The sequence below is a fragment of the Chiloscyllium plagiosum genome, chromosome 9 (genome assembly GCF_004010195.1).
Source record: "Chiloscyllium plagiosum isolate BGI_BamShark_2017 chromosome 9, ASM401019v2, whole genome shotgun sequence".
Taxonomy (NCBI): domain Eukaryota; kingdom Metazoa; phylum Chordata; class Chondrichthyes; order Orectolobiformes; family Hemiscylliidae; genus Chiloscyllium; species Chiloscyllium plagiosum.
Genome location: NC_057718.1, coordinates 5,019,106 through 5,045,082, shown reverse-complemented (window position 1 = coordinate 5,045,082; position 25,977 = coordinate 5,019,106). Strand labels below are relative to the sequence as shown.

General features: G+C 44.4%; 1 protein-coding gene across 4 annotated transcripts in view; it reads right to left on the bottom strand.

The window, feature by feature from the left end:
• Positions 1–25,977, bottom strand: part of phactr2 (phosphatase and actin regulator 2) — a 213,700-nt gene that overhangs the window by 112,889 nt on the left and 74,834 nt on the right. Inside the window, exon 1 of one of the 4 annotated variants that reach the window (XM_043695294.1) lies at positions 14,685–15,024. The exons of the other annotated variants lie outside the window; for them this stretch is intronic. Coding sequence (XP_043551229.1) covers positions 14,685–14,727 — 43 coding nt within the window. The 5' untranslated portion in view covers positions 14,728–15,024. Of the gene's footprint in view, positions 1–14,684; positions 15,025–25,977 lie in introns of those variants that run through there. 4 annotated transcript variants of the gene reach the window in all.

The window sequence follows — 25,977 nt, the reverse complement described above, 5'->3', positions numbered from 1 at the left end:
ATTTACTGACCCACCCTTCGACTCCCTCTTTCAAGTCATTAATAAAAATTACAAACAGCAGAGGACCCAGAACTGATCCCTGTGGAACTCCACTTGTAACTGGGCTCCAGGCTGAATATTTACCATCTACCACCACTCTCTGACTTCGACCGGTTAGCCAGTTTTCTATCCAACTGACCAAATGTCCCTCTATCCCATGCCTCCTGACTTTCCGCATAAGAGAGAAAGAACGAACATAATATAAATGGGCCATAAAGAGTGAATTTCACCAATCACAGTCTCGATTAGATTAACTTTCCCTTCCGATGTCTCCAGGACTGAAATGAAGGAAATGGGAGAAATTCAATAACATATGACATCGAAATTCATTGCAACGATTTTCCCATTGGCCAGAAAACCAAATAACGACGAGTCGAGTCACCGTAGGACTTTGTTTCACAACAGCAATGAAATAACAGTCTCCATTCGGTTCCAGTATAAACTCAACTTGCCTGGAATATAAAGCAACAGTAGAGCTGCTTGCGATATTCCGCGTGGGAGGCGAACATGATCATGACAGCACAGATACTTTCCCACACCACAGTTAATTCCCCGCGAAGCAAACCCATTTTTCTTCTGTTTTAAACATCAATAGAGCGGGGACCGAAACAGCATTTTAACAAGCAGCGTCATTGGAGTTAATCAGCAGAAATGGCAGCAGTGGGATCATCGAGTCAAAGAAATGTACACCACAGAAAAAGTGGTCCAACTCATCCACGCCGACTCGATATCCCAATTTAATCTAGTCCCGTTTGCCAGCATTTGACCCATATCCCTCTAAATCCTTCCTATTCAAATACCCATCCAGATGCCTTTTAAATGCTGTAATTGTACCAGCCTCCACCACTTCCTCTGGCAGCTGATTCCATACACGCACAACTCTGTGTGTGAAAAGGTTGCCCCTTAGGTCTCTTATATATCTTTCCCCTCTTACCTTAAACCAATGCCCTCTAGTTCTGGACTCCTGCACCCCAGGCAAAACACTTTGTCTATTTATCCTATACATGCCCCTCATGCTGTTATAAACCTCTATAAAGTCACCCCTCAGCCTCCAACGTTCCAGGGGAAAACAAAACCCAGCCTATTCAGTCTTTCCCTCCAAACGTGGCAACATCCTTGTAAATCTTTTCTGTAAATCCTTTCAAGTTTAACAATTTCTTTCCAATATCTGGGAGACCAGAATTGCACACAGTATTTCAAAAGTGGCCTAACCAATGTCTTACACTGCCACAACATGAACTCGCAACTCCTATACTCAATGAACTGATTATTAAAGGGAAGCATATGATGGGACAAAAGGCAGTGTAGCATTCCCTCAGTACTGCAGTCAGAGAGCAGCCCAGCTTGCACTTTCAATTTCCTGGAGCAGACTGAAATGAAGCACCTTTTGGTTCTCAGGTGAAAGTATGGTCAATAATGGCCTGGGTTCAGGGTTGTTGGCAGGTTGCGGGGGTGGGGGGTGGGGAATGTTACATCAAGACTCTATAATGAAGACCCTTGCTTTCTGTCCCTGACTCTGTGAGGATTAGGTAGAATTTCACCAGGAATCTAATCTGCCTCCCATTGTAAAAGCACTGGAGGAAGAACATTCATGCTGCCTCTGTAAAAGTTTCTGATGTCACTGCACGGAACCACCAACCAACTTTGTGAGAAGTCAACCTGTGAATTCTTAAAGCAGACGTTGAACATCTGAAATAAAGAACAGAGTGCTGGAGAAACTCAACAGGTCTGGCAGCATCCACAGAGAGAGAAACAGAGTCAATGTTCTGAATCCAGTCTGACTCTTCTGAAGAAGTATTGACTTTTACATGAATTTACATAAGTCTTGTTGCTATTGAGTGGCTTAAAAAGCATCAGACATGTGCTTGAAGATAAGTCAGCTCCTTTCATTTTGAAGTTAAGATACCTCAATCCTGTCATTTTCTCAATGCTGACAGTTTTGCATTTTAAGCTTTAAATTATAGAATTGTATTCCATTTCTTCACTTTCTTGATGTCTGTTATACTTTGTGCTGCTTTTTCTTTGCAAATATTAGCTGCTGAAAGGAACTTTTCCCTTTGATTCCTTTCTCAAAGAATCAATGACCCGCCCTGTGTTCCAAGCGAGGGTTGCTGAACGGCTCATCAGTCAAACTATTCGTGTGGAGTGGAAACATCCCTGGAGTTCCCCTCTCACCCACTTCCCTGCGCTCTGCACAGACCCAAAAACCAACAACAGATGTCAGTCAAGGCAGAGCAACTCGCCAAGTTAATACTTGGCAAATAATAAAAGATCCGTTTGGCTGTAACACCACCCAGAGCGAGAAAAAAAAACAACTGAACCTGGTTTGGCTCAACAAACTTTGTGGCTTGCTAAGAGAGATAGGTTCCCACAATCGATTAGATAGACTGAATAGAAATAGGCCATTCGGCCCTAATGGCACCTGCTGGCTCTACGCAAGTTTTCCTTCATTAGTTCATCTCACCTCATAAGTATATCCCACAATTGCTTTTGCCCTTTCTGTGCTTAACCCTTGAAATGTTCAGTGTTCATGACCTCAACCACTCCATCTGGTCGGAACTTAGGAACAGAAGGCGGCCATTCAGCCCCTCAAACTTGTTCCATCATTCAAAAAGATCATGGCTGATCTGTGATCTAACTACATTTACTTGCCTTTGGCTCACACTCCTAATACCCCGGTTTAACAAAAAATGTATCTACCTCAGGTTTAAAAGTACCAACTGATCCAGCCCGCAGTGTCATTTGTGGAAGAGAGTTCGCACCCTTTGTGTGTAGAAGTGCTTCCTAACATCGCTCCTGAGCAGCCTGGCCCTCATTGTCAGACTATGCCCCTAATTCTAGAATCTAAAGCAGTGGAAATAGTTCATCTTTATCTATCTTGTCTTTTGCGGTTAGTATCTTGAAACTTTCAATTGGATTGTCCCTTAACCTTCCAAATTCTAGAAAAATAACAACAGGCCGAATTTGTACAATCCCTCCTTACAACCTAGCCCCTGAAATCCAGGTATCATTCTATGCTGTACTCTGTCCGGTACTGATACACTCTTCCTAAGGTGTGGTGCTCAGATCTGCTACAATTGGAGCTTAACTGAGATTTTGTATAACTGCAGTGTAACTTGTGCATCCTTATACTCAATAGATATGAAGTCCAGCATTCAATTAGTTTTCTTAATTATTTTCCAGACCCGTTTGTGAAATTTTAAAGATCCATGCACCCAAACTCCCAAGTCTCTTTGGACATCCGCTACATTTAACTTCACACCACCTAGAAAGCACCCTACCCTTTTTCAGCACAAAATGGGTAACCTCACACTGAACTCCATCTGCCACAACTTTGTCCATTAATTTAACCTATCAATGTCCCTCTGTAATTGTATGTAATCATCTACACTGTCTACAATGCTGCTTGACTTTGTATCATCAGCAAATTTGGATATATGACTTTCTATGCCATTATCCAAGTCGTTAGTAATAATGTCATTGATTGAGACCCTAACACAGATCCTTGTGGGTCACCACTGGTCACATCCTACCAATTTGAGCACCTACCCATCATCCCTACTATCTGTCACCTGCCACTTAACCAATTTCCCAGTCATGTCACTAATTTGCCCTCCTTTGGGGAGGGCACAGCCTGGTGGTATAATCACTAGACTATCAACCTAGAGGCCCAGGTAATACTCTGGGGACTCAGGTTCAAACCTTACAATGGCCGATGGTGGAATTTTGAATTCAGAGTCTAATGGTAACCATGAATCCATTGCTGATTGTTGGAAAAATTCATCTAATTCACTAATGTCCTTCAGGAAGAAAATCTGCCATCCTCACCCAGTCTGGCCTATATGTGGCTCTAGATCCACAGCAATGTGCCCTCTGGGCAATTAGGGATGGGTAATAAATGCTGGCTTCACCAGTGACAGCCACATCCTGTGAATGAATAAAAACATTCCTGTAGTTTGCTACCTTAGTTAAAGTCTCTTATGTGGAACTTCATCAAATGTCTTCTGGAAGTCCATACAAACGATATCCAGAGACAATCCCCAAGCTACTACCTTAGTCACCTCTTCAAAAATTCCAATGGGGTTTGTCAGATATAGCCGAATGTCATGAATACATGCTGGCTCTCCCTAATAAACTTAAAGTTTTCAAGTTGATCAGTTACTTCATCCTTGCTGAGAGACTCTGACCATTCCCCCACCACAGATGGTAGGCTAACTGGTCTGTAATTCCCTGGTTTTCCTCTTCATTCTTCTTAAAAAGTAGAGTGACGACTCCTATATCTAGGGAATTCCTGAAATTTCTGAAAACACTGTAGCTCATGCTTAAACAAGGTGCTCCCCTATTTCATTTAACACTCTCAGATAGAAGCCGTCAAGTCTCAGGGATTTGTCACTCTTTAATTGAACTAATTTCCTCATTACTGAAGTTTCACTTGCATTAATATTATTCAGTCCCTGTTCCTGATCCACTGTCAAATTTCCTTGGATTTACTACCTGTTTTCTATTTATCTTCCAGGTTCTTCCTTGCGGTCTGCAGAAACAATTTGATGAAAGGGACACATCCAGCTCCCTCTTGAATATATTTAATGAATTGGCCCCAAAAGCCTCCTGTGGGAGAGCGCTCCACAGGTTCACCACTCTCTGAATAACATTCTTACTCATCTCAGTCGTGAATGGCCTACCCCTTATTTTTAGACTGTGACCCTTTGTTCTGTACATCCCCAACATCAGGAGCATTTTTCCTGCATCTAGCCTGTCCAGTCCCATCAGGATTTTATATGTTTCTATGAGATCCTCCCTCATTCCTCTAAACTCCAGTGAGTACAAACCCAGTCGATCCAGTCTTTCCTCATAGTCAGTCCTGCTGTCCTGGGAATCAGTCTGGTGAACGTTCACTGGACTCCCTCAATAGCAGGAATGTCCTTCCTCAGACTAGGAGGACTAAAACTGCACACAATACTCAGGGCATGGCCTCACCAAGGCCCTGTGTAACTGCAGCAAGACATCCTTACTCGATACTCCAATCCTCTTACTATGAAGGTCAGCGTGCCATTAGCTTTCCTCATTGTCTGCTGCACCTGCATGACAACCTTCAGCCACTGTTCCACCATGACACCCAGGTCTCACTGCACCTCACCTCTTCCTAAACTGCCACCATTCAGATCATAATTTGCCTTCCTGTTTTTGTGACCAAAGTGGATAACCTCACATTTTGTTGCATTTGCCAGATATTTGCCCTCTCAGCCAGGCTGTCCAAGTTACCCTGCAGCCCCTTAGCATCTTCCTCACAGCACATCTTGCCATCCAGGTCAGTGTCATCTGCAAATTTGGAGATACTGCATTCAATTCCTTCGAAAAATCATTAATGTGTACTGTAAACAGCTGGGGTCCCAGCACTGAAGCTGCGGTACCCCACTCGTCACTGCCTGCCATTCTGATAAGGACCTGTTTATTCCAATTCTCTACTTCCTGTCTGCCAAGCAGTTCTCTATCCATGTCAATACATTACCTCTGATACCATGAGCTCTAATATTCCTTATTAATCTCTTGTGTGGAATCTTGTCAAAAGCCTTTTGTAAGTCCAGAAACACAACATCTATTGCTTCACCCTTGTCCACTCTACTGGTCACAGCCTCAAAACATTCCAGAAGATTTGTCAAGCATGATTTCCCTTTAATGCTGACTAGGACTGATTCTGATCTGTTTTCCACTGTTCCTCAATAATTTGTTGACCTTCTTGTTCTTTTTTTTTCAAATCAAATCATCACGGCAGTAAACCACATCCATTTCTTCCCATTTTTAAATTTATCCAATTTCCCTAAATGACAATACACATTACACACTTTAAGATCTGGATCCCAGATACATTTATGCAAATCATCAAGCGTCTTTCAGTCAGCAACATTTCATATTTACGTAGCATTTCTTAAAAGGAACAAAACAGCAATGCATTTCAAAAATGACATCAGACAGCTAAATAAGGAGTTGTCGGTGACCAAACGTTTGGTCAAAGAGGTGGGTGTTAAGGAAAGTCAGGTTGAAAGTGAGGAATGGTTTAGGGACAGACTTTCAGAGCTAAGGACCAAGGTAGGTGAAGGTATAGTCAGCAGTAACAGAGCAATTCCAACTGGACTGCCAGATTACACTCTCAGAAATATCTCAGTGTTGTAGGTTTGGATTTTGTAGATTATATTTGGAAGGGCAAGGTCATAGAGGTGCATGCGACAATAAATCATATTTGTATCAATATCAGTATCCCAAAATGACAGCAACAGATGCACTTCAAACGGACATCACTAGCCGCTATGTGGCCCGAGGATGTGGCACGAGCTAGGTGAATGCAGGACTTTTCCTTCACTGATTCACAGGCTAGTAGGCATTTATTTCAGGGGACAAACGGGTTGTCGAGATCTCTGAATGTATCAGGAACGTGGAAAACATGTCATGGGAAAAAGCAAAGTACATGGGAACTTGACTCCTAAAATACCAGCAGAGTTAGCAGTGTAAACTTCTTTTTAAAAAACAAAGCACAACTGAGTGACTTTTTAAAAAGTAAAACTGCTTGGGAGAATGCCAGCTACAATTTTATCTCATCAGGAGCGATGAGGTATGAAGGTTATGACAGAAGAGAAATCATCACAGCCTGTGCTACCAGCATAACCCACTGTCTGTTCCAATAGTAGATGCATTGCATGTCCAAAGGGGCCTGTGAATACTGCTTCTTGGAAAAGCACTGTCTGAGAAAAAAAGCCAACTGCATCTATTGACCTTGTATAAACTCAGACTGCTCCAGACACATTCGCCAGGCTGACACTCCCAGCGCAGTGCCGAGGGAGTGCTGCACTGTCACAGGCACCACCTCTCTCAAGGAGATTTACTCATTTTTGTGGGTGTCTCTGGCTGGGCCCAGCATTTATTGCCTGTCCCTAGTTGCCCCTTGAGAATGCGATGGTGAACTGCCTTGAACTGCTGTAGCCCACCTGTTGTGGGTTGACCCACAATGCCGTTAGGGATGGAATTCCAGGATTTCAACAGCGATATATTTCTAAGTCAGGATGGTGAGTGGCTTGGAGGTGTGTTGGGCGGCATGTGTTGGTGTTCCCAAATACCTGCCGCCCTTGTAGATGTACAGCATGGAAACAGACCTGTCCAACCCATCCATGCCAACCAGATATCCCAACCCAATCTAGTCCCACCTGCCAGCACCCAGCCCATATCCCTTGTTGGTTTGGAAGGTGCTGTCAGACATCAAGACAAATTTCTCTGGTGCATCTTGGGATAGTACACATTGCTGCAGTGGTGGAGGAATAGATGCTTGTGGGTGCAGTGCCAATTGAGATCTTATGAACTGTGGCACCATTTGGCCTGTTCTCATTGATGCAAACTATTCCATGGCACTATTTGAAAGAGGGGAACCGGACAATACTAAATCCTTCAACTGATGTTGCCACATTCTCAGCTCACAGCCACAAGGTTCTGGACACACCCAGTGCAGTACAGCGGGTGTGCTGTACCGTCAGAGGTGCCATCTTTCAGATGAGACTTTGAACTGAGGTTGTATCTGCTTTCTTGCAGGGGTTGGGTGGGGCAGAAATTGTAAGAGATCCCATGGTTCCTATTTCAAACCACAGTGAGAGGGGTCTGCCTGGTGTCCTCACTTGTTCACAATCACACAAAAAAACAAACTGGTTATCTGGCCATTATCATACCATTGTCTACGGGAGCTTTCTGTGGGTAAATTAAGTGTCACATTTAAGATTAGATTACCTACAGTTTGGAAACAGGCCATTTGGCCCAACAAGTCCACACCAACCGTCCGAAGAGTAACCCACCCAGACCCATTCCCCTACCTATTATTTACCCCAATTACTGCACCCAACACCATGGGCAATTTAGCACAGCCAATTCACCTAACCTGAACATCTTAGATTGTGGGAGGAAACTGGAGTACCCAGAGGAAACCTTTGCAAACATAGGAAGAATGTGCAAACTCCACACAGTCATCCAAGGTGGGAATCAAACCTGGGTTCCTGGCACTGTGAGGCAACGGTGCTAACCACTGAGCCATTACGCCGTCCTTAATGTTTAAGGCATTCAAATGGTGACTGAATAGCCTGTTTCCACACTTATGTTTTCTCAGCTCAGTTTTACACATTAGGTTCCAGAAATTGGTTCAGAAAGTTTCTTTCCAGTTTGGGGCACTTGTCCGTCCAAAGTTACAATTGGCTGCTCATGACTCATGCATGAAAAACGGAAGGAAAGGCAGCTGCCCCAGCGCTGGACTCCAAACGGTTCACAGCTATTTCCCATTCTGAGCTCACCCCACTGTCTTCACTCTCATCAGCATTCAGTGCTCATTCTGGTGACACAGGAAATCCTGTCACTTTCCGTTCTGCCAACACACATGACTCTGACGAAGAACAAAACTCAGGTCCAGCAGCTTTAGCCAAGACAGTCCCTTTCACAGGATGCCCTCAACGGACTCTCTGCCTGCAAAGGCCAAAGGGATCTCAGTTTAAACAGCTCAACCAAAGCACAGCAAACCTCAACAAGTGAGGCACTCAGTGACTTCAATCATTGAGCTATAGACAACCAAGAGGTGGATTAGTGCATTGATTCTCTGCAACTCAGTCAACATGCACATTCACGTACACATGGTTTCCCAAAGACATGTATATTCTGACATGTGCACACATACATGCAGACAGACACGTACGTGTGCACACATGTACACTTACACACATCAAAACACACAATGTTTCACTATGTAGTTCCTGTTCCTGGAAGTCAGCCTATCATACAAAAACACTGTGCTGCTCCTCATGTACCACAGCAAGATTTGGGTGAGTACCCACCAGACAGGGTCACGTTCAGACAGGGAGAGGTGCCAATTGGAAAGGTAATACTCTGAATTTATGGCTCGTTCCCACTAGTTACTTCATGTCGCCCCATCAGCATTGCCTCCAATTCCTAATGCCCTCACCAGCTTCCCTTTGAATACACCTTTCAACTCAATTATTCCATGCAATAGAGAGTTCCACATTCTCACCAGTTTGTAGATGAAGATTTTTTTGGACCTCCCTTCGATTTATCAGGGACTGATTGATACTTGATTACTGCACATTCCTGATCAAGAGCTTATACCTGAAACATTGACTCTCCTGCTCCTCAGATATTGCCTGATCTGCTGTGCTTTTCCAGCATCACACTTTTCAACTCTGACTGATACTTGGAGGAGGTCAGGTGGTTCAGCGGGTAGTGTCCTCACCTCCGAGCCAGAAGCGCTGGGTTTGAGTCCTACCTCGGACTGGGTGGCCCAAGAGGGTGCCCAGCAGTTGGAGCATTAACATGCAAAGCCTGCCAATGCAAGCTCATGGCAGGAGTGAAGACTGGGAGAGCTTCCTGGCCAGCCCAGAAGAATATTGAGAGTCTCCACTATCACTCTCCATACCTCCTTACTGTAACATGGATGTAAAAGTGCATGTTGCCACACAATTCAGATTCTCTGCATGAACTGAAACACAAACACAACCTTATATAGTCATTGCTAGTGCTAGTCTTTCGCCCAGCAGTGAAACCATTCCCTCTACGTTTCCCTGATCAAAGCCTTGTATCCTTTGATAGACCTCTATCGGATCATCAGTAAGCTTTCTCTTTTCTTGGGAAATGTTTCATTTTTTCTGATGGCGCTCAGCAGAAGCAGCCACATACCAGGCCGCAAAGAGTTCACTGTGAATAGATTATTGAGTAATTTCACACTATCAGCACAAATTGCCTTATTAATGGGTAGTTTGGATACTCGTTCATGTACTGGGAGAAAGTGAGGACTGCAGCTGCTGCAGTCAGAGTTGAAAAGTGTGGTGCTGGAAAAGCACAGCGGGTCAGGCAGCATCCAAATGAAGGGCTTATGCCCAAAACATCGATTCTCCTGCTCTGCGTATGCTGCTGACCTGCTGTGCTTTTCCAATGCTGCTCTTTTCTACTTATCCATGTAGCTGGGTAAACACACTCTCCATTGTACCCTGCCCAGTACCAAGTCGGTACTGTCAAAGATTTGGGTCTGGGCCACTGGGCTTTTTCACAACGACCAACATGGAAATTTTCTTCGGACCTTCTTTGACTCTGGCAAACCCAATTTGGCTTCTCTGTCAAAGAGCTGTGGATGCTGGAAATCAGAAACAAAAACAGAAAGTGCGGGAGAAAGTCAGCTGGTCTGGCAGCATCTGTGGGCAGCATGGTGGCACAGTGGTTAGCAATGCTGCCTCATAGCGCCAGAGACCCAGGTTCAATTCCCACCTCAGGCGACTCTCTGTGTGGAGTTTGCACATTCTCCCAGTGTCTGCGTGGGTTTCCTCCGGGTACTCCGGTTTCTTCCCACCATCCAAAAATGTGCAGGTCAGGTGAATTGGCCATGCTAAAATTGCCCGTAGTGTTAGGTGAAGGGGTAAATGTAGGGGGAATGGGTCTGAGTGGGTTGCGCTTCGGCGAGTTGGTGTAGACTTGTTGGGCCGAAGGGCCTGTTTCCGCACTGTAAGTAATCTAATCTAAAAAAGTAGAGTTAATGTTTCAACTCTAGTGACCCTCCTCCAGAAGAAATAAGAACCATTCTGAAGAAGGATCACTGGGCCCAAATTCTGCTTTCTCTCCACAGATGTTGCCTGACCTGCTGAGTTTTTCCAACACAGTCTGTTCTTGGAACTCTGACAGCAAACAGGAGGCTGTACGTTGCGGTGCCACTAACAGCAATGCAGTTGAAATTCACTTGTAATGGGTATCAATGAGTTTCTACACCTTACACACTATAGTGAACTCATCGCTGCTAAAGGAGACAAGAAAATGGAAGTCTGGCACCTAGGACACGTAGAAACAGGCTTAAAAAGAGATGGGATGCTATTTCATAAAACGTGAGTGGCGGATGCAGATTGGTTGGACCATCATTGGCATGGAGCTGCAGTTAACTGTCAATCTTAATTCTCAGTCCAGGCTCACAGACTCCATTTGGTCAGGGGTGTTGCCACGGCAGTGGATCAGTGATAGTCTCTGCGACTCTTTTGGTTCCACAAAAAGATGCAACATACGTATGAAATGCATCTGTCCCCACAACATAGGGTCCCCGTGCTTCCATGAATGCAGCCTCTAACCTGCGCAAGTACCTCACTCTGCCAGTCAGATTTTTAATCGGTTACCAGTGCAACGCTCAGCATGTGTAATAAACAATAACTAATCCAAAACATTTCACTGGGCTAACCATTCCTGAGAGTTCACTGCTTCATCCAGTTAACATGGAACCAACACTCGTATGGACTAATGATTCACTAATTCCAAATTAATTGTACTTTGGACAAGTTGGACCTACACGTTTGGCCTTGAGAAGGATGAGATGATCCTATTAAGACATAAATGATTGTGAGAGAACTTAATAGGGTGGATGTTGAGAGGTTGTTTCTTTATGTGGGAAAATCCTTCAGCCCATCTTTTACAGCAAATACAGCATTTGCATAATGTAGACTTTGTTATAATGCAGGAAACACTACAGCCAATCTGCACACAGCAAGCTCTCATAAACAGCAACAGGATAATGACCAGATCATCTGGTTTGGTTTGTAAGGGACGTGGTGAAAGGGATGAACAATGATGAGGGAAAATCTTCTGCAACTCTCCTCAGTGGAGCTTTGGCCTGGACTTTGTGTGGGGGTCTGTACAGCGTAACTCAATGCAACATATTTCTGATCTGGAGGCTGGAGAATGCTGCCCACATTGATGGCAGATCTATCAAAGTGTGGTTGGGGTAGGAAATGCAGCAACCTGTAAGATTCTACAAATCGTGATGGGGTGAATGATCTCCAGCAATACTGCCCCAAGGGAGAAATAATGACCAGGACATTGATAGAACGTCATTCTTCTTTGACATGTGAAAACTGCATCCAGCTGATGGGCTCTCATTCACAAAATAGCATCTCTATCTCTCAATGACACATTCATGTCGCTGGACTGGAGTTTGAGCCTCACCTCATGAGGCAGTCACCAACTTGACAGAGAGAGAGCGAGAAAGCAGGATAGGAACTGACAGCTCCAATGAGGAGCTAGTAGAGGTGAGTAGGATGGTTCAAATTACCTCCTTCCACTGGGAGATTTTCCCAATTGACGACAAATGAGCCAACAAGGGGGAAGAAACAAGCATTACAAGTTTAGTTGGCGCCATTGATGCGGACACTATAGTGAAAATATTTTGCTTTTCCTTTGATATAAAAGGATTTTCACCCAACCCCTTTGGTCTCAGACTGTGTCAACCGAAGAAAGCAAAGACAACAAATAAATGGCATCTGAGCGTCACCAAACAAAGTGAACCCAAACTCCCTCCCCCCAGCTTTCACTACTGACAGTGTGTGTGAACAGGAACCTCCCCAACAATCAGTTAAAACACTCAGTAAACCATCTATTCTGGAAACACCCCTTAATAAATGGCATTGCCCCTATCAAAAATGTCCCTTCCTCTCACAATTCTATGGAGAAGATGTATTTTCCAACCTCCAGCTCATTTCATACAATGATTGCCTCTCTATCCACATACGTTTGCAACTAGTTTTTGTAATCAAACTCTCCTCAAACCAGCTTCACTTTGATCATCCAGGAAGCACACTATTGTCTTAAAAGACAAATAAACGTACCCTCACCACATCACCACTTCCTCCTCATTATAGAGGCTTTCTCATGACCCAAATTAGATGCTCCAGACCAGGAACAAGACATGTTTGACTGATGATTAGCCTTTCCTATTTGATGTCTTTTCATCTCCCATCCAACTCATTGCCTGCACTCTGTGTGTTGCTCCTTCAGCAGGATTACTAAAATACCTTCCTGAACATTTTAATCCTCTTCTCTCTCTCTCAATTAAAACATTCCATTGGGCACACGATGCTATCAAAAACAAGAATTAAGAGCAGAAGCAAGCCATTCTGCCATTCAAGTCTGCTTTTCCATTCAATGAGATTGTAGTTGATCTGTTTGTGTTCTGAATTTCACATTCCCATCAACCCCCAATAACCTCAGATTCCCTGCCTAACAACAATCTCTCCATCTCTGTCATAACAACACTGAATGACCCCTGACCTCTGGAGGCAGAGTGCTCCAACATTCCAGAGAGAAAAACAAAATCTCATGTCTGTCCTGAAAGGCCAACCCTTAATTTCAGACAATGTCTCCTGGTTAACTCAGCTACCAGAGGAAACTACCTGTTCACATCCACCACAGAGAGCCCATCCAGCAGCTTACACATTTCAAACAAATCACTGCTCTCTCTTCGGAGCTCCAGTAACCACACATGAGCAGGAGGAGGCCATTCGGCCCCGCTCCACCATTCAATAGGATTCTGGTTGATCATCCAACTCAGTCCCCTGTTCCCACTTTCTCCCCACATCCCTTTAGCCTTGTAAATAGAGCTAGCTCCTTTTTGGAAACAAATTCAGTCAATCAAATCCATTCTACTAAGACAATCTGCTCAGTCCAGCTGGGCAGAAGTGGGTACTGCAGATGCTGGAAATTAGAGTCAAGATTAGAGTGGTACTGGAAAAGCACAGCAGGTCAGACAGCATCCAAGGAGCAGGGAAATCGATGTTTCAGGCAAAAGCCATTCATCAGAATCCCTGATGAAGGGCTTTTGCCCAAAATGTCGATATTCCTGCTCCTCGGATGCTGCCTGACCTGCTCAGTCCAGCTATCAAACTAACCAAATAACAACCCACACTCTCTGGTTATTTTTGGTTGGTTTACATACAAAACCAATACCGGGAGGTGACCTGAATGACAAGTGAGAAGGTGCTGCAAGGGGGCAGATCAGCCTTGCCCCTGCGCTGTCAGTGAGGGTGACCACACCTGAAACCCACTAACCTCGGTCTCTACCAGAGACAGAGTAAACCTGCCTCGCAGAGGCACCCTCCCCCACTGTCAGCAGCACAGCCTGGTTCCCCTCACCCTCCATTTCAGAGAAAGCAATGGTGGGTCATGAAGGAGTATCTTGACAGGATACACTCCTGCGCTGAAAATGTGTTGCTGGAAAAGCGCTGCAGGTCAGGCAGCATCCAAGGAACAGGAGAATCGACGTTTCGGGCATAAGCCCTTCTTCAGGAATCCTGACCTTACTGTTCCTAGCTTCATTCCCAAGGGAGCTCTACTCCTGGCTTCATCGCCCCCACCCACCCAGGGGAACTTCCAGAAGTTTAAGGAAAAAAGGACAAAATCTCCCCACAGACTGGCAGCTCATTGAAAAGTCGAGCTGACCTTTATCCCCAGCAACAGGTTTCCAGTGCAAAGCACTGGCTGCTGGTAAAACTCAGTACCACAAGGGTTAATTATCACTCAGCGAGAAGCTGCAAAATTAAATGTTGAGGGCAAAACAGTACAGGATGTTCCATTGTACAACATGCAAAGTAACTTCAAACCACTTCGGAGTATTTGTTGTTTGGTTAATGAGATTAAAACAAAATCACGGAGTTAACTGATCTGTACTGAGAATCTTTTTTCTTTGTCTCCATCCCCCCTCCCACACCCCCGTTTAGCAACACAAAGGGGTCAGCAGCTCCATTGATTTGAACAGGACTGGCCCACACAAATCTTTGGAGACGGAGGCAGGCTGCAGATGTACTCACCGCTCGCAGCCTCGGGGAAGGTTGACACTGAAGTCTGGCCCATTTTCTTCCTGCTTCAACAGGACTCCTTACTCTGCCCGCTCGCATGAAGTCGGTAGGTCGTCAGAACTGTCCCAGAGACATCAGAGAGCCGCAGCTCCTCCAACAAGCAAAACTGCCCAGCTTCATTTTCACTTTCTTTCTACAGAAAGGCTTTGGAACACTCTCTCTCTCTCTCTCACGCAGAGAGAGATTATTGAAAACTTTCACAGCTCCAGTCTCTCTCTCTCTCTCTCTAGTACAGACCCAACCTTTCACTGCTTCAGCCTCTACACCCCGTCTGTTTCTGCTCCGCTAAAATGCTTGTCATTCCTGTATGCAGATTAACCGAGAGAGGTCAGAGGGCATGCGGATTATGAATGTCCCTCTTGGAGCTGTGTTCCCTGGGATGGGCGGAATTAAACTCGAAGTGGCTGTGGGGTGGGTGAGTAGAATCAAAGATTCCTCTTTTGGGAGATTGCCCATCCTTGCAATTGAAAATGAGTTCAAGGAAATAAAAAGCGAATCATTTAAGGTCTGGGAGCAGCACATTTCGCTTCAGTTCAATGGGACCAGGAGAGTGTGAGATTCAGAGTGACTGGATACAGCCAGGAAAGCTGCAGAGTCAAAGATAAAAGGAACCAAGAGGTTTCATTTAACAAAACAATGTTTTAATATATATTTTTAAATTCTTTATTCCATTTCCCTACAAAGTATTCCAGATAAAGTTTTGTAGCATCCTAATTTTAACTATTCCTTTCTTAAGAATAAATCATGCTGCCAGTTCCATTGTCTTTTACCCAAGTTTTTAAAATTCATTCATAGAACACAGTCATCGCTGGATGGGTCCACATTTATTGGCTGTCCCTAATTGCCCCCATGTGAAGGTAGGGTTGAGCTGCCCTGTGCCCGAAACGTCGAATCTCCTGTTCCCTGGATGCTGCCTGACCTGCTGTGCTGTTCCAGCAATAAAGTTTCAACTGCCTTCTTGAACCACTGCAGTCTACCTGCTGTAGGCAGACCAACAATGCCATTAGGGAGGGAAATTCCAGGATTTTGACCCAGCGATAGTGAAGGAATGACGATTTATTTCCAAGCCGGGATGGTGTGTGGCTCGGAGGAGAAGTTGAAGGTGTTCCATTACACTCCTGACTTGTCCCTTGTAGATGGTAGGAGAAAGTGAGGACTGCAGATGCTGGCGATCAGAGCTGAAAATGTGTTGCTGGAAAAGCGCAGCAGGTCAGGCAGCATCCAAGGAACAGGAGAATCGACGTTTCGGGCATAAGCCTGAAGAAGGGCTTATGCCCGAAACGTCGATTCTCCTGTTCCTTGGATGCTGCCTGACCTGCTGCGCTTTTCCAGCAACACATTTTCAGCCTTGTAGATGGTAGACAGGCTTTGGGGAATCAAGATTGTTTTTCATTCATTCACAGGATGAGGGCATCACTGACTGGGCAGCATTTAATACCCATCCCTAATTACCCAGAGGGCAGTTAAGAGTCAACCACATTGCTGTGAGTCTGGAGTCACATGGAGACCAGACAAGGTAAGGATGGCAGTTTCCTTCCCTAAAGCACATTAGTGACCCAGATTGGGTTTTCCTGACAATTGAAAATGGTTTCATGGTTATCGTTAGATTCTTAATTCCATATTTTCTTTCATTGAATTCAAATTCCACCATCTGCTGTGGTGGGATTTGAACTGAAGTCCCCAGAACATTACCTGGCTCTCAGGATGAACAACCAAGTGGTAATGGCTTGAGGCCATCCCCTCCCCTGAGGTGAATTATTCCCTGCAGAATTCCTAGTCTCTTGCCCTGCTCTTGTAGACAGTATTTATATGGCTAGTCCAGTTGAATTTCTGATTGATGGTAACCCCCAGGATATTGATAGTGGAGGATTCAGTGACGGTAACACTATTGAATGTCAAGGGGCAGTGATTATCTTGTCTAACCAAATTGTACCACTGGAACAAAGGCATCAAGATTTTAGGGAAAAGATGGGAATGTTGTGTTGAGAGACAAGATCATCCATGTTCATATTGAGCAGTTGAGCAGGTGCAAATGGGCGAATGGCCTATTCCTGTTCAAAGTTTCAACATTGCTGTGTTTGTAAATCTCCTTGAAGCGTAATGCTGGGCTGGTGACTTGCCCCTCTGGCACCTCCCCATATGGAAAGACATTGGACGTGTGACTCCCCTGTCCCCTCCCCCAACATGTCTGAGCCAGCATGTCACCCTCGATTTGATGAGGACCAGATTCGGAATGACCCAGACCGGTCCAACTTGTCTTGCACACCCCGAAGTAGAGTCACAGTAGAGTGACTGATACATTCCTCCCCTGGCATTACCATGTGTTTGTTTTTAAGCATCCACTCCCTCCACCACTGATGCACAGTAACAGCAGTGTGTACAATCTACAAGATGCACTGCAGAAATTCACCAAAGATAGATCCTCAAACAGCACCTTCTAAACCCACAACTACTTCCTTCAAGCAGGACCAAGGGCAGCAGATACATGTGGTCACCACTCCCTGCAGGTTCCCCTCCAAGCCACTCACCATCCTGACTGGGAAATATATCATCATTCCCTCACTATCATTAAGTCAAAGTCCTGGAATTCCTTCCGTAAGGACATTGTGGGTCTCCCTACAGCGCATGGACTGCAGCAGCTCAAGAAGGCAGCTCACCCCCACCTTGCCAAGGGGCAAAAGGGATGGGCAATAAATGCTGGCCTGCCAATGATGCCCATGATCCATGAATGAATTTTTTAAAACATCAAAACACTTATTAATCTCTTTCGTGAATATATTCAGTGGAAATAAACAATTGAAACATCGAGACATTGATTATTGCATCTGGGGGTTACTAGTTGTTGTCAGAGGGAAATCAACTAGGAGAAAGTGAGGACTGCAGGTGCTGGCGATCAGAGTCGAGAGTGTGGTGTTGGAAACGCACAGCAGGTCAGGCAGCATCCGAGGAGCAGAAGTGTCGATGTTTTGGGCATCCTGATGAAGAGCTTATGCCTGAAACATCGACTCTCCTGCTTCTCAGATGCTGCCTGACCTGCTGTGCTTTTCCAGCACCACACTCTTTGAGTCAGAGGGAAATGGCAATATTTCAGGTAAGTGTCACTGTGATGACCAATGGCTATAGCATCTTGGCAACATCGAGAATGTGACTATTCCTGAAATCCACATCGGATACAACCCATGTGACAGGCCTGCCTCTCGCAGATTGGTTCTCTTCAGCCAATGGGCAAATATACCAGCAAGGGTTCATTACTCAGCCCTTTGAGCTGCTCTGTCCCTCAATAAGATCATGGTTGATCTGACTTTAACCTCAATTCCACATTCCTGCATATCCCTGATAAACCTTTCATTCCCTGGGTCATTAAGAATCTGTCTCCCACTGCAGTAAAGCATGACTTGAAGTGAATGCACTGTAGCCAAATTTGCAAGCGACACTAAGATAGCTGGAAAGGCAGGTTGTGAGAGGGACACAAACCGATTACAGAGAGACATCAATAGGTTAAGCACACGGGCAAAAAGTTGGCAAATGGAGTATAATGTGGGAAATGCAAATTTATTCATTTTGGCATGGAAAACTAAAATGATAGTCTATTTAAAAGGAGAGAAACTGCAGAAAGCTACAACACAAAGAGACTTGGGGGAACTTGTGCATGAAACACACAAAGTTAGCAGACAGGCACAGCAGGTAATCAGGAAGGTTAATGGAATGTTGGCCCTTATTTTTCAAGGGAGTTGGGGATAAGAGTAGGGAGGTCTTACTGCAACTGTACAAGGTGCTGGGGAGATCACATAGAGTCGTAGAGATGTACAGCACAGAAACAGACCGTTTGGTCCAATTTGTTCATGTCGACCAGATATCCTAGCCTAATCTAGTCCCATTTGCCAGCACTTGACCCATATCCCTCTAAACCCAATATATTCATATACCCATCCAGATGCCTTTTATATCTGGAGAATTGCAGGCAATTTTAGTCCCTTATTTAAGGAAGGAAAGATGTAATTTCATTGGAAGCAGTTCAGAGAAGGTTCATGAAGATGATTCCCAATATGGAGGAATTGGTTTATGGACAAAGGTTAAACAGGTCTTTACTCACTAGAGTTTAGAAGAATGAGAGGTGACCTTATTGAAACATATCGGATTTTTAAGGGCCTTGACAGGGTCAATGCTGAGAGGATGTTTCCCCAGATGGGAGAATCTAGCACCAGAAGGCAAAGTCTCAGAATAAAGGGACACCGATTTAAGACTGAGATGAATAGAAATTGCTTCTCTCAGAGGGTTGTGAGTCTTTGGAATTCATTGCCACAGAGAGTAGTGGGGGCAGAGTCCCTGTATCCATTTAAGGCTATGATTGATCAATTCTTCATCAGTCAGGGAATCAAGGGTTACAGGAAAAAGGCAAGAGAGTGGTTGTGAGAAATGTCGGATCAGCCATGGTGCAATTGAATGGCAGAACAGGGTTCTGCCGAATGAACTATTCCTGTTCCTTTTCCTTATGGTCTTATAAAAATATTTAAAGATTCTTCATCCACTGCATTTTGACAAAGGGAATTCCAAAGACTTACAACCCTCTGAGAATAAAGAATCTCTGCATCTCTGTTTTAACTGGGAACCTCTTATTTTCAAACTCTGACCCCTAGTTCTAGATCCTTCCACAATAGGAAGCATCCTTTCCACATCCACCTAGTCAAGTGCCTGAAACGGAATATCCAGACTAGGGTGTCACGATGCACAAATATAGGGGTTTCCCTCCTTAGCATCCACCCCATAAGTCTGACAACCCCTGCTCACTAACTCAAGTCTAGCAGCCATGTTGGATCGTTATGGGTTACCAACTCCTGTTGCTGGAGCTTTGATCATTGGACACGTTGATCACATGTAGTACCCAATCACATGATGTCTATAAAACTGTTTCCGTGTTCACCTCGAGGATTAAGGACTTCTACTCCTGGTCTCACAGCTATTATGTGAGACATTCCCAGAACCACAAGCCTTCCTATGAATAATATTGAACTAGGGAGAAGGTTCACTCCTGCCCCTTATTTCCAATGACATGTAATTGGCACCAGCAGCCAATCCTCCACTTCCACTTTCTAATTCAGGACAATTGGAAGCCTCTGGAGAAAAAAGGTTCAGTCTGCACCATTTGTGATAAATCCACAATGCCCTTAAGGAGGGAACTCCAGGACTTGATCTAGTGACACTGAAGGAATATTGGTATACTTCCAAGTGAGGGTGGTTGAGTGGCTTAGAGGGGAGCTTAGAGGTGGTGTTCCCATGTATCTGCTGCCCTTGTCCTTCTGGAAAGTAGACGTCGTGTGTTTGGAAGGTGTTGCCTTGGTGAATTTCTTTGGTGCACCTTTGGGATGGTGCACACTGTTTGTTGGTTGCCGGGGCACAGGGAGAGTGAACATTTGCTGATGTGGTGCCAATCATGCAGGCTGCTTTATGCCAGATGGTGTCAAGACATCTGGCATAAAGCCAGATGTGGGTGGCACGGTGGCACAGTGGTGGGCGGCACGGTGGCACAGTGGGTGGGCGGCACAGTGGCACAGTGGTTAGCACTGCTGCCTCACAGCGCCAGAGACCCGGGTTCAATTCCCGCCTCAGGCGACTGACTGTGTGGAGTTTGCACATTCTCCCCGTGTCTGCGTGGGTTTCCTCCGGGTGCTCCAGTTTCCTCCCACAGTCCAAAGATGTGCAGGTCAGGTGAATTGGCCATGCTAAATTGCCCGTAGTGTTAGGTTAAAAGGGGTAAATGTAGGGGTCTGGGTGGGTTACGCTTCGGCGGGTCGGTGTGGACTTGTTGGGCTGAAGGGCCTGTTTCCATACTGTAGGTAATCTAAATCTAAGACCCTGGAGCATTGTTGGATTGCTAGTGTCTGCTTTTGATCCTGGGAACAATATGAGCTAATAGGGTCAAGCAGAGTGGTCAGCAGGTAATGGTGGGCACTGACAGGGCATGAGGAGAGAGAAAGCTGCACTTTCTGAGCTCAGATGGAGGCAACTTCAGTGTCAGCTAATTGGAAGGTGTGACTTTTAGTACAAAAGTGGCCCCAAGTACTCATTAAACTTTTTGTTGGAAGTGAGGCTGGAGGAGGCAGGAGTTAGGAGGAGTCCTTTGAAAGAAATTCACTTTTGATTAGGAAATAGTCAAATGTTTGTGCGCGCACATATGTGTGCATATCTGTGTGTGTGTGTCTGTCTGTGTATAACATGGCCCTTATCTAAGGTGACTGAGGAGTATCCTTAACCAGGCATACAACATAGGCCTCTTCATATACAAACAGCAACTCTCTGGTTCAGTATGACAGCTGTGTTATGAGTGGACCCCAGGGAAGTTTCTCCAAATTATCACAAGTTCCAGACTTTTCACCCTAAATTCTCAACTATCATTTGAGAGAGGGTGTTAACAGGAACAGTAAGGTGCCAAATGACAGTAGGGGTGCTAAGGCAACAGGAGGCACTGATGATTGCAGAACCCACATGGGAAACCCAGATTATTGTTCTTCATTAAATGTTATTCAGTTGGGTCTCATCAGAAGTGAGTGGGAGCAGCCACTTCTATCTCTTACCTACCTCCTGAAGCAATGACCCATGCCTTTATACTGAGTCTTTGTGAACTGCATCAAACAGAACTCAGAACCTGAATGACAGCAATGCCTTCCGATTAAAGCAGGATTATTTAGATTTTTAGATTTGGATTTTATTGTCAAGTGTACTGAAGTACGGGAGTACAGTAAAATGTGTATCATATCCCCACACAAAGTGCCTTTTTAGGTAGAAAGGTAGAAAAATCGTGTACAATACCTCTGTACAATGTAGAAAGAGAAATAGAGTCAAAAAGTAAAGCATTACTTCACAGAATAAATAGAAAAAAAAAGTAACCGTTAACATTAAAATCTTTCTTAATTTCTGTACAGACTAGAGGATAGTGAAACAATGCTGGCAGTGTGTGGTTGACCGAGGAATGAACCAATCATCATGACGGGGCTTGAAGCCTAAAAGAGAAACTATTTGTTTTAAACTCACCAAATTGCGGAGTCCTGGAGAGTGGAACCCCCTGTAATGCACACTTCCTTGCACAAGAGCAGCTTTATGAGTGAAAAGTGAAAAACCCTATGTGCTGCCCAAACAAGAAATCTTAACCCAAGTGTTCAAAGACTGCTCGCTCTTCATTGGCCTGATCCTTATTCTCCCCTATAGTTACAGCTTCAACCTCTCTGATGCAGAAAGTTTGAAATGTACCTCCCAGGCTTCTAAGAGAAGCATGGAAAGAAACCACAGAGGGGAACACTATCACTTCATCACCTCGCTGACCCACATTGCCATTAGGGAGGGAATTCCAGGATTTTGACCCAGTGACACTGAAGGAATGCCAATATATTTTCAAGTCAGGATGGTGAGTGGCTCAGAGGGGAACTTGCAGGGGGTAATGTTCCCATTTACCTGCTGCTCTTGTTCTTCTGTATGGAAGTGGTCGTGGGTTTGGAAGTTGTCGTCTGAGGATCTTCGGTGAATTTCTGCAGTGCATCTCGTGGATAGTACACACTGCTGCTACTGAGTGCCAGTGGTAGATGGAATGGCTGTTTGTGAATGTGGTGCCAATTAAGCAGCTGCTTTGTCTTGGATGGTGTCAAGCTTCTTAAGTGTTTGTTGGAGCTGACCCCATACAGGCAAGTGGGGTCCATTACGCTCCTGACTTGTACTTCATAGGTGGTGGACAGGCTTCTGGGGAGTCAAAAGTTGAGTGACTCATCGCAGTACAGGTATTTCTAGCCTCTGACCTGCTCTTATAGCCACTGTGTTTATGTGGGTGAGCCCAGTTGAGTTTCTGATCAATGATAACTCCCAGGATGTTGATAACTATCAGTAATGGTAACACCATTGAATGTCAATGTCAACAATATGAATGACCCACAAAAAATACATTAAGAACCTCTTTCCATTAGCAGAGAGGACAATTAAAAGGGGACACTTATTTAATGTAATAAGCTGAAGGTTTACAGGAGAACTGAGGGATAAATTCTTTCTTAGTTTGGTGAGGGTCTGGAATTCATTGCCTGAAAAGGGGATTGGCTGATGCAGAAAACTCATCACATTAGAAAAGCCTGACTGCTCACTTCAAGTGCTGTAACCTATAGACTCACAGGCCAAGGACTACACCGTGGGATTAGGCTGGGAACTCATCAGGAAGGCTTTCAAATATTTCCGACAGCATCTACTAACTTAGCCCAAGACAGAGTAATTTTTGAAAACACACATATAACCAGGTGACAGTGTAAACTTTCACCCTGTAGTTTTCACAAATTTGGACCTAAAGCCTATTGGTAAAAATTAAATATCAAATGTTACAACTAGCTCCTAGTTTATTGAAACTGAGAACCATACTATGAGAAAGCTAAATTAGCGTCAGTCGGGATATAGCCAGTAACACATGCACTGAGAGGAGAGGGGTTACTGAGTGACTGCACAATAGAGCGAGATTAACATCAGTAGAGATAGTCAATAACATAGGGCACTGGGGAATAAGTGTTACTGAGAGACAGTGTGAGAGAGCTGGATTAACATCAATGGAGATACAACGAGGAACACAGGGCGCTGGGGGGAAGGGCTACTTAGTGACTGCGCAATGGAGCTAGATTAACATCAATTGACATACAGTCAGTAACACAGGGTGCTGGGGCATAAGGGTTACTGAGTGACAGTGTGAGGGAGCTAGATTAACATCAATAGAGATACAGTCAGTAACACAGGGTGCTAGGGGAGGCGGGTTACTGAATGATAGTGTGAGGGAGCTGGATTAACATCAGTAGAGATACAATCAAGAACACAGGGCACTGGGGGGAGACGGGTTACTGAGTGACAATGTGAGGGAGCTGGATTAACATCAGTAGCAATACAGTCAGGAACACAGGGCACTGGGGGGATGAGGGGTCACTGAGTGACAGTGTAAGGGAACTTGATTAACATCAGTAGAGATATGGTCAGTAATACAGGGTGCTTTTGGCCAGGAAACATTGTCTGTTTTGTCAGACAGACTAAGAAATCAAATGAAATTCTTTTCCAGTCAGTTTCTGTGCATGAGCCCTGGGCATGTGACACTGCTGTAGATTAGCAAAAGAAACTTTGCAACATTATATTTTTTCAGTGAAAGCCCTGGGAACTGCAAACAGTTCCAATGGTATATTTTGAAGTGAAAACATGGGAATATTATGATAGGTGACAATTGACCTGTTTTGCAAACAACATCCTTGGTGATTTTAAAACAGCACTGAAGCAGAATTTGTGTACAGTGAAAATAAAGAGAAATGTTACATGCGACATTACTAATTCTATTTCCTGGATACCATTGTTCCATTTTCGAGAGGGATTCCTATTCAAAAGCAAACCCGTTCATAATGTCTCTGTATTTGTCTCTATCACATCTCCCTCTCTCTCTCTCGAACTCTTTTCTGTCCACTCTATCCAGACATGCCCACTCCCAGCTGTCTCAGTCTCAATGGTTTTTGGTCAGACTTGCACATATTGGGGGGGTTTAATACATTAAAGCTTGATTTGCCGTTAAAAAAAACAGAAGTTTTGAAAAACCAACATACTAACAGGAACTTCTGTGAAAGAGGAAGCTCAATGCTGCCTGCAGGTCAAAGGGGCATTCGAGGATGTCTGAGAATGATAGAAATTTAAATCTTAGGGATTCAGTCCCTAAACCTTAAATGGCATGGTGGCTCAGTGGTTAGCACTGCTGTCTCACAGAGCTAGGGACCTGTGTTCAATTCCAGCCTTGAGTGACTGTCTGAATGGAGTTTGCACATTCTCCCTTTGTCTGTGCAAGTCAGGTGAATTGGCCATGCCAAATTGCCCTCAGTATTCAGGGATGTGTAGCTTAGGTGCATTAGTCAGGGGTAAATCTAGGGGAATGGGTCTGGGTGGGTTACTCTTTGGAGGATTGGTGTGGATATCTTGGGCCAAAGGGCCTGTTTCCATGCTTGGGATTCTAAGATTTTCTACCTGTCTCCTCCTATAAATTCACTCCTGTATACCCACCGAGTTTTATCACTCATTCTCATATCGCACATTGTGTCATACTGTCGCACGCTGTTTCAAAAGACTCCAGTGAATGAACTCAGGACATTTACCATGTTAAATATGTAATATGAATGCAAATTGTTGTTTTGTGATGAATTTAAGCTGGACTCTCATGGAACTGTTGGGGAAGTGAGTGGCTTGGGATTTATATCTAGAATAACAGATGGCAGCAGTGAGCTGCAGAATCCAAGCAGGGAGGTGTTTTTAAATATATACCATATCAAATATGTGTGAATGAATTACACTCTGGAATCTAATCAAGACATCTGGAGCATTTATAATTGGAATAACAAATACATGAGAGTGAATTGCAGACTGGTATCTAATTGAGGGGTTCAGGGGCTAGGGGTTAGCTCTATATAGAGCACTAAATGCCTGTGAATATATTATAGGTCTGGGATCTAACTGAGGGATCCAGTTGGTTTAAATATGGAACAACTAACACCCGGGAGTGGGCTATGAGGACAATGAAAGATTAAATTACACGCAGCTCAGCAGAGAGCTGGGATTAGCAAAAGTAAGAATGGGCCATTGATTTCGAATCTCACTAGGATGTAAATCAGAAATATGGGTATGGAGCATGAACTGGTACAAACAAGGACAGGACATTTACAATTAATGGTAGCATCCTGGGTAGGGTTGTGGAACAGAGAGACCCATGGGTCGAGGAATGTGGTGCTGGAAAAGCACAGCCGGTCAGGCAGCATCCTAGGAGCAGGAGAGTCGACGTTTCGGGCATATGGTCTTCATCAGGATGCCTACCCTGAAGAAGTTCTCCTCCTCCTTCTACACTCATTTTCTCCAAGTTGATTATAACTTGACTGCGAAGCCTCTTCCAAGGATAAAAATCACACAACACCAGGTTATACTCCAACAGGTTTAATTGGAAGCACTAGCTTTCGGAGCGACGCTCCTTCATCAGGTGATAGTGGAGGGCTCAATCCTAACACACAGAATTGATAGCAAAAATTTACAGTGTGATGTAACTGAAATTATACATTGAAAAATTGATTGTCTGTTAAGACTTTCATCTGTTCGAATACTGTGATAGTTTCACTCCTTTCATGTGTAAATCACAAACCTTTTTTAAAAAAGTTGCATTCTTGGGTTAGCTGTTAACAATGGTGATAGCGAGACAATATTAGATTAGATTAGATTA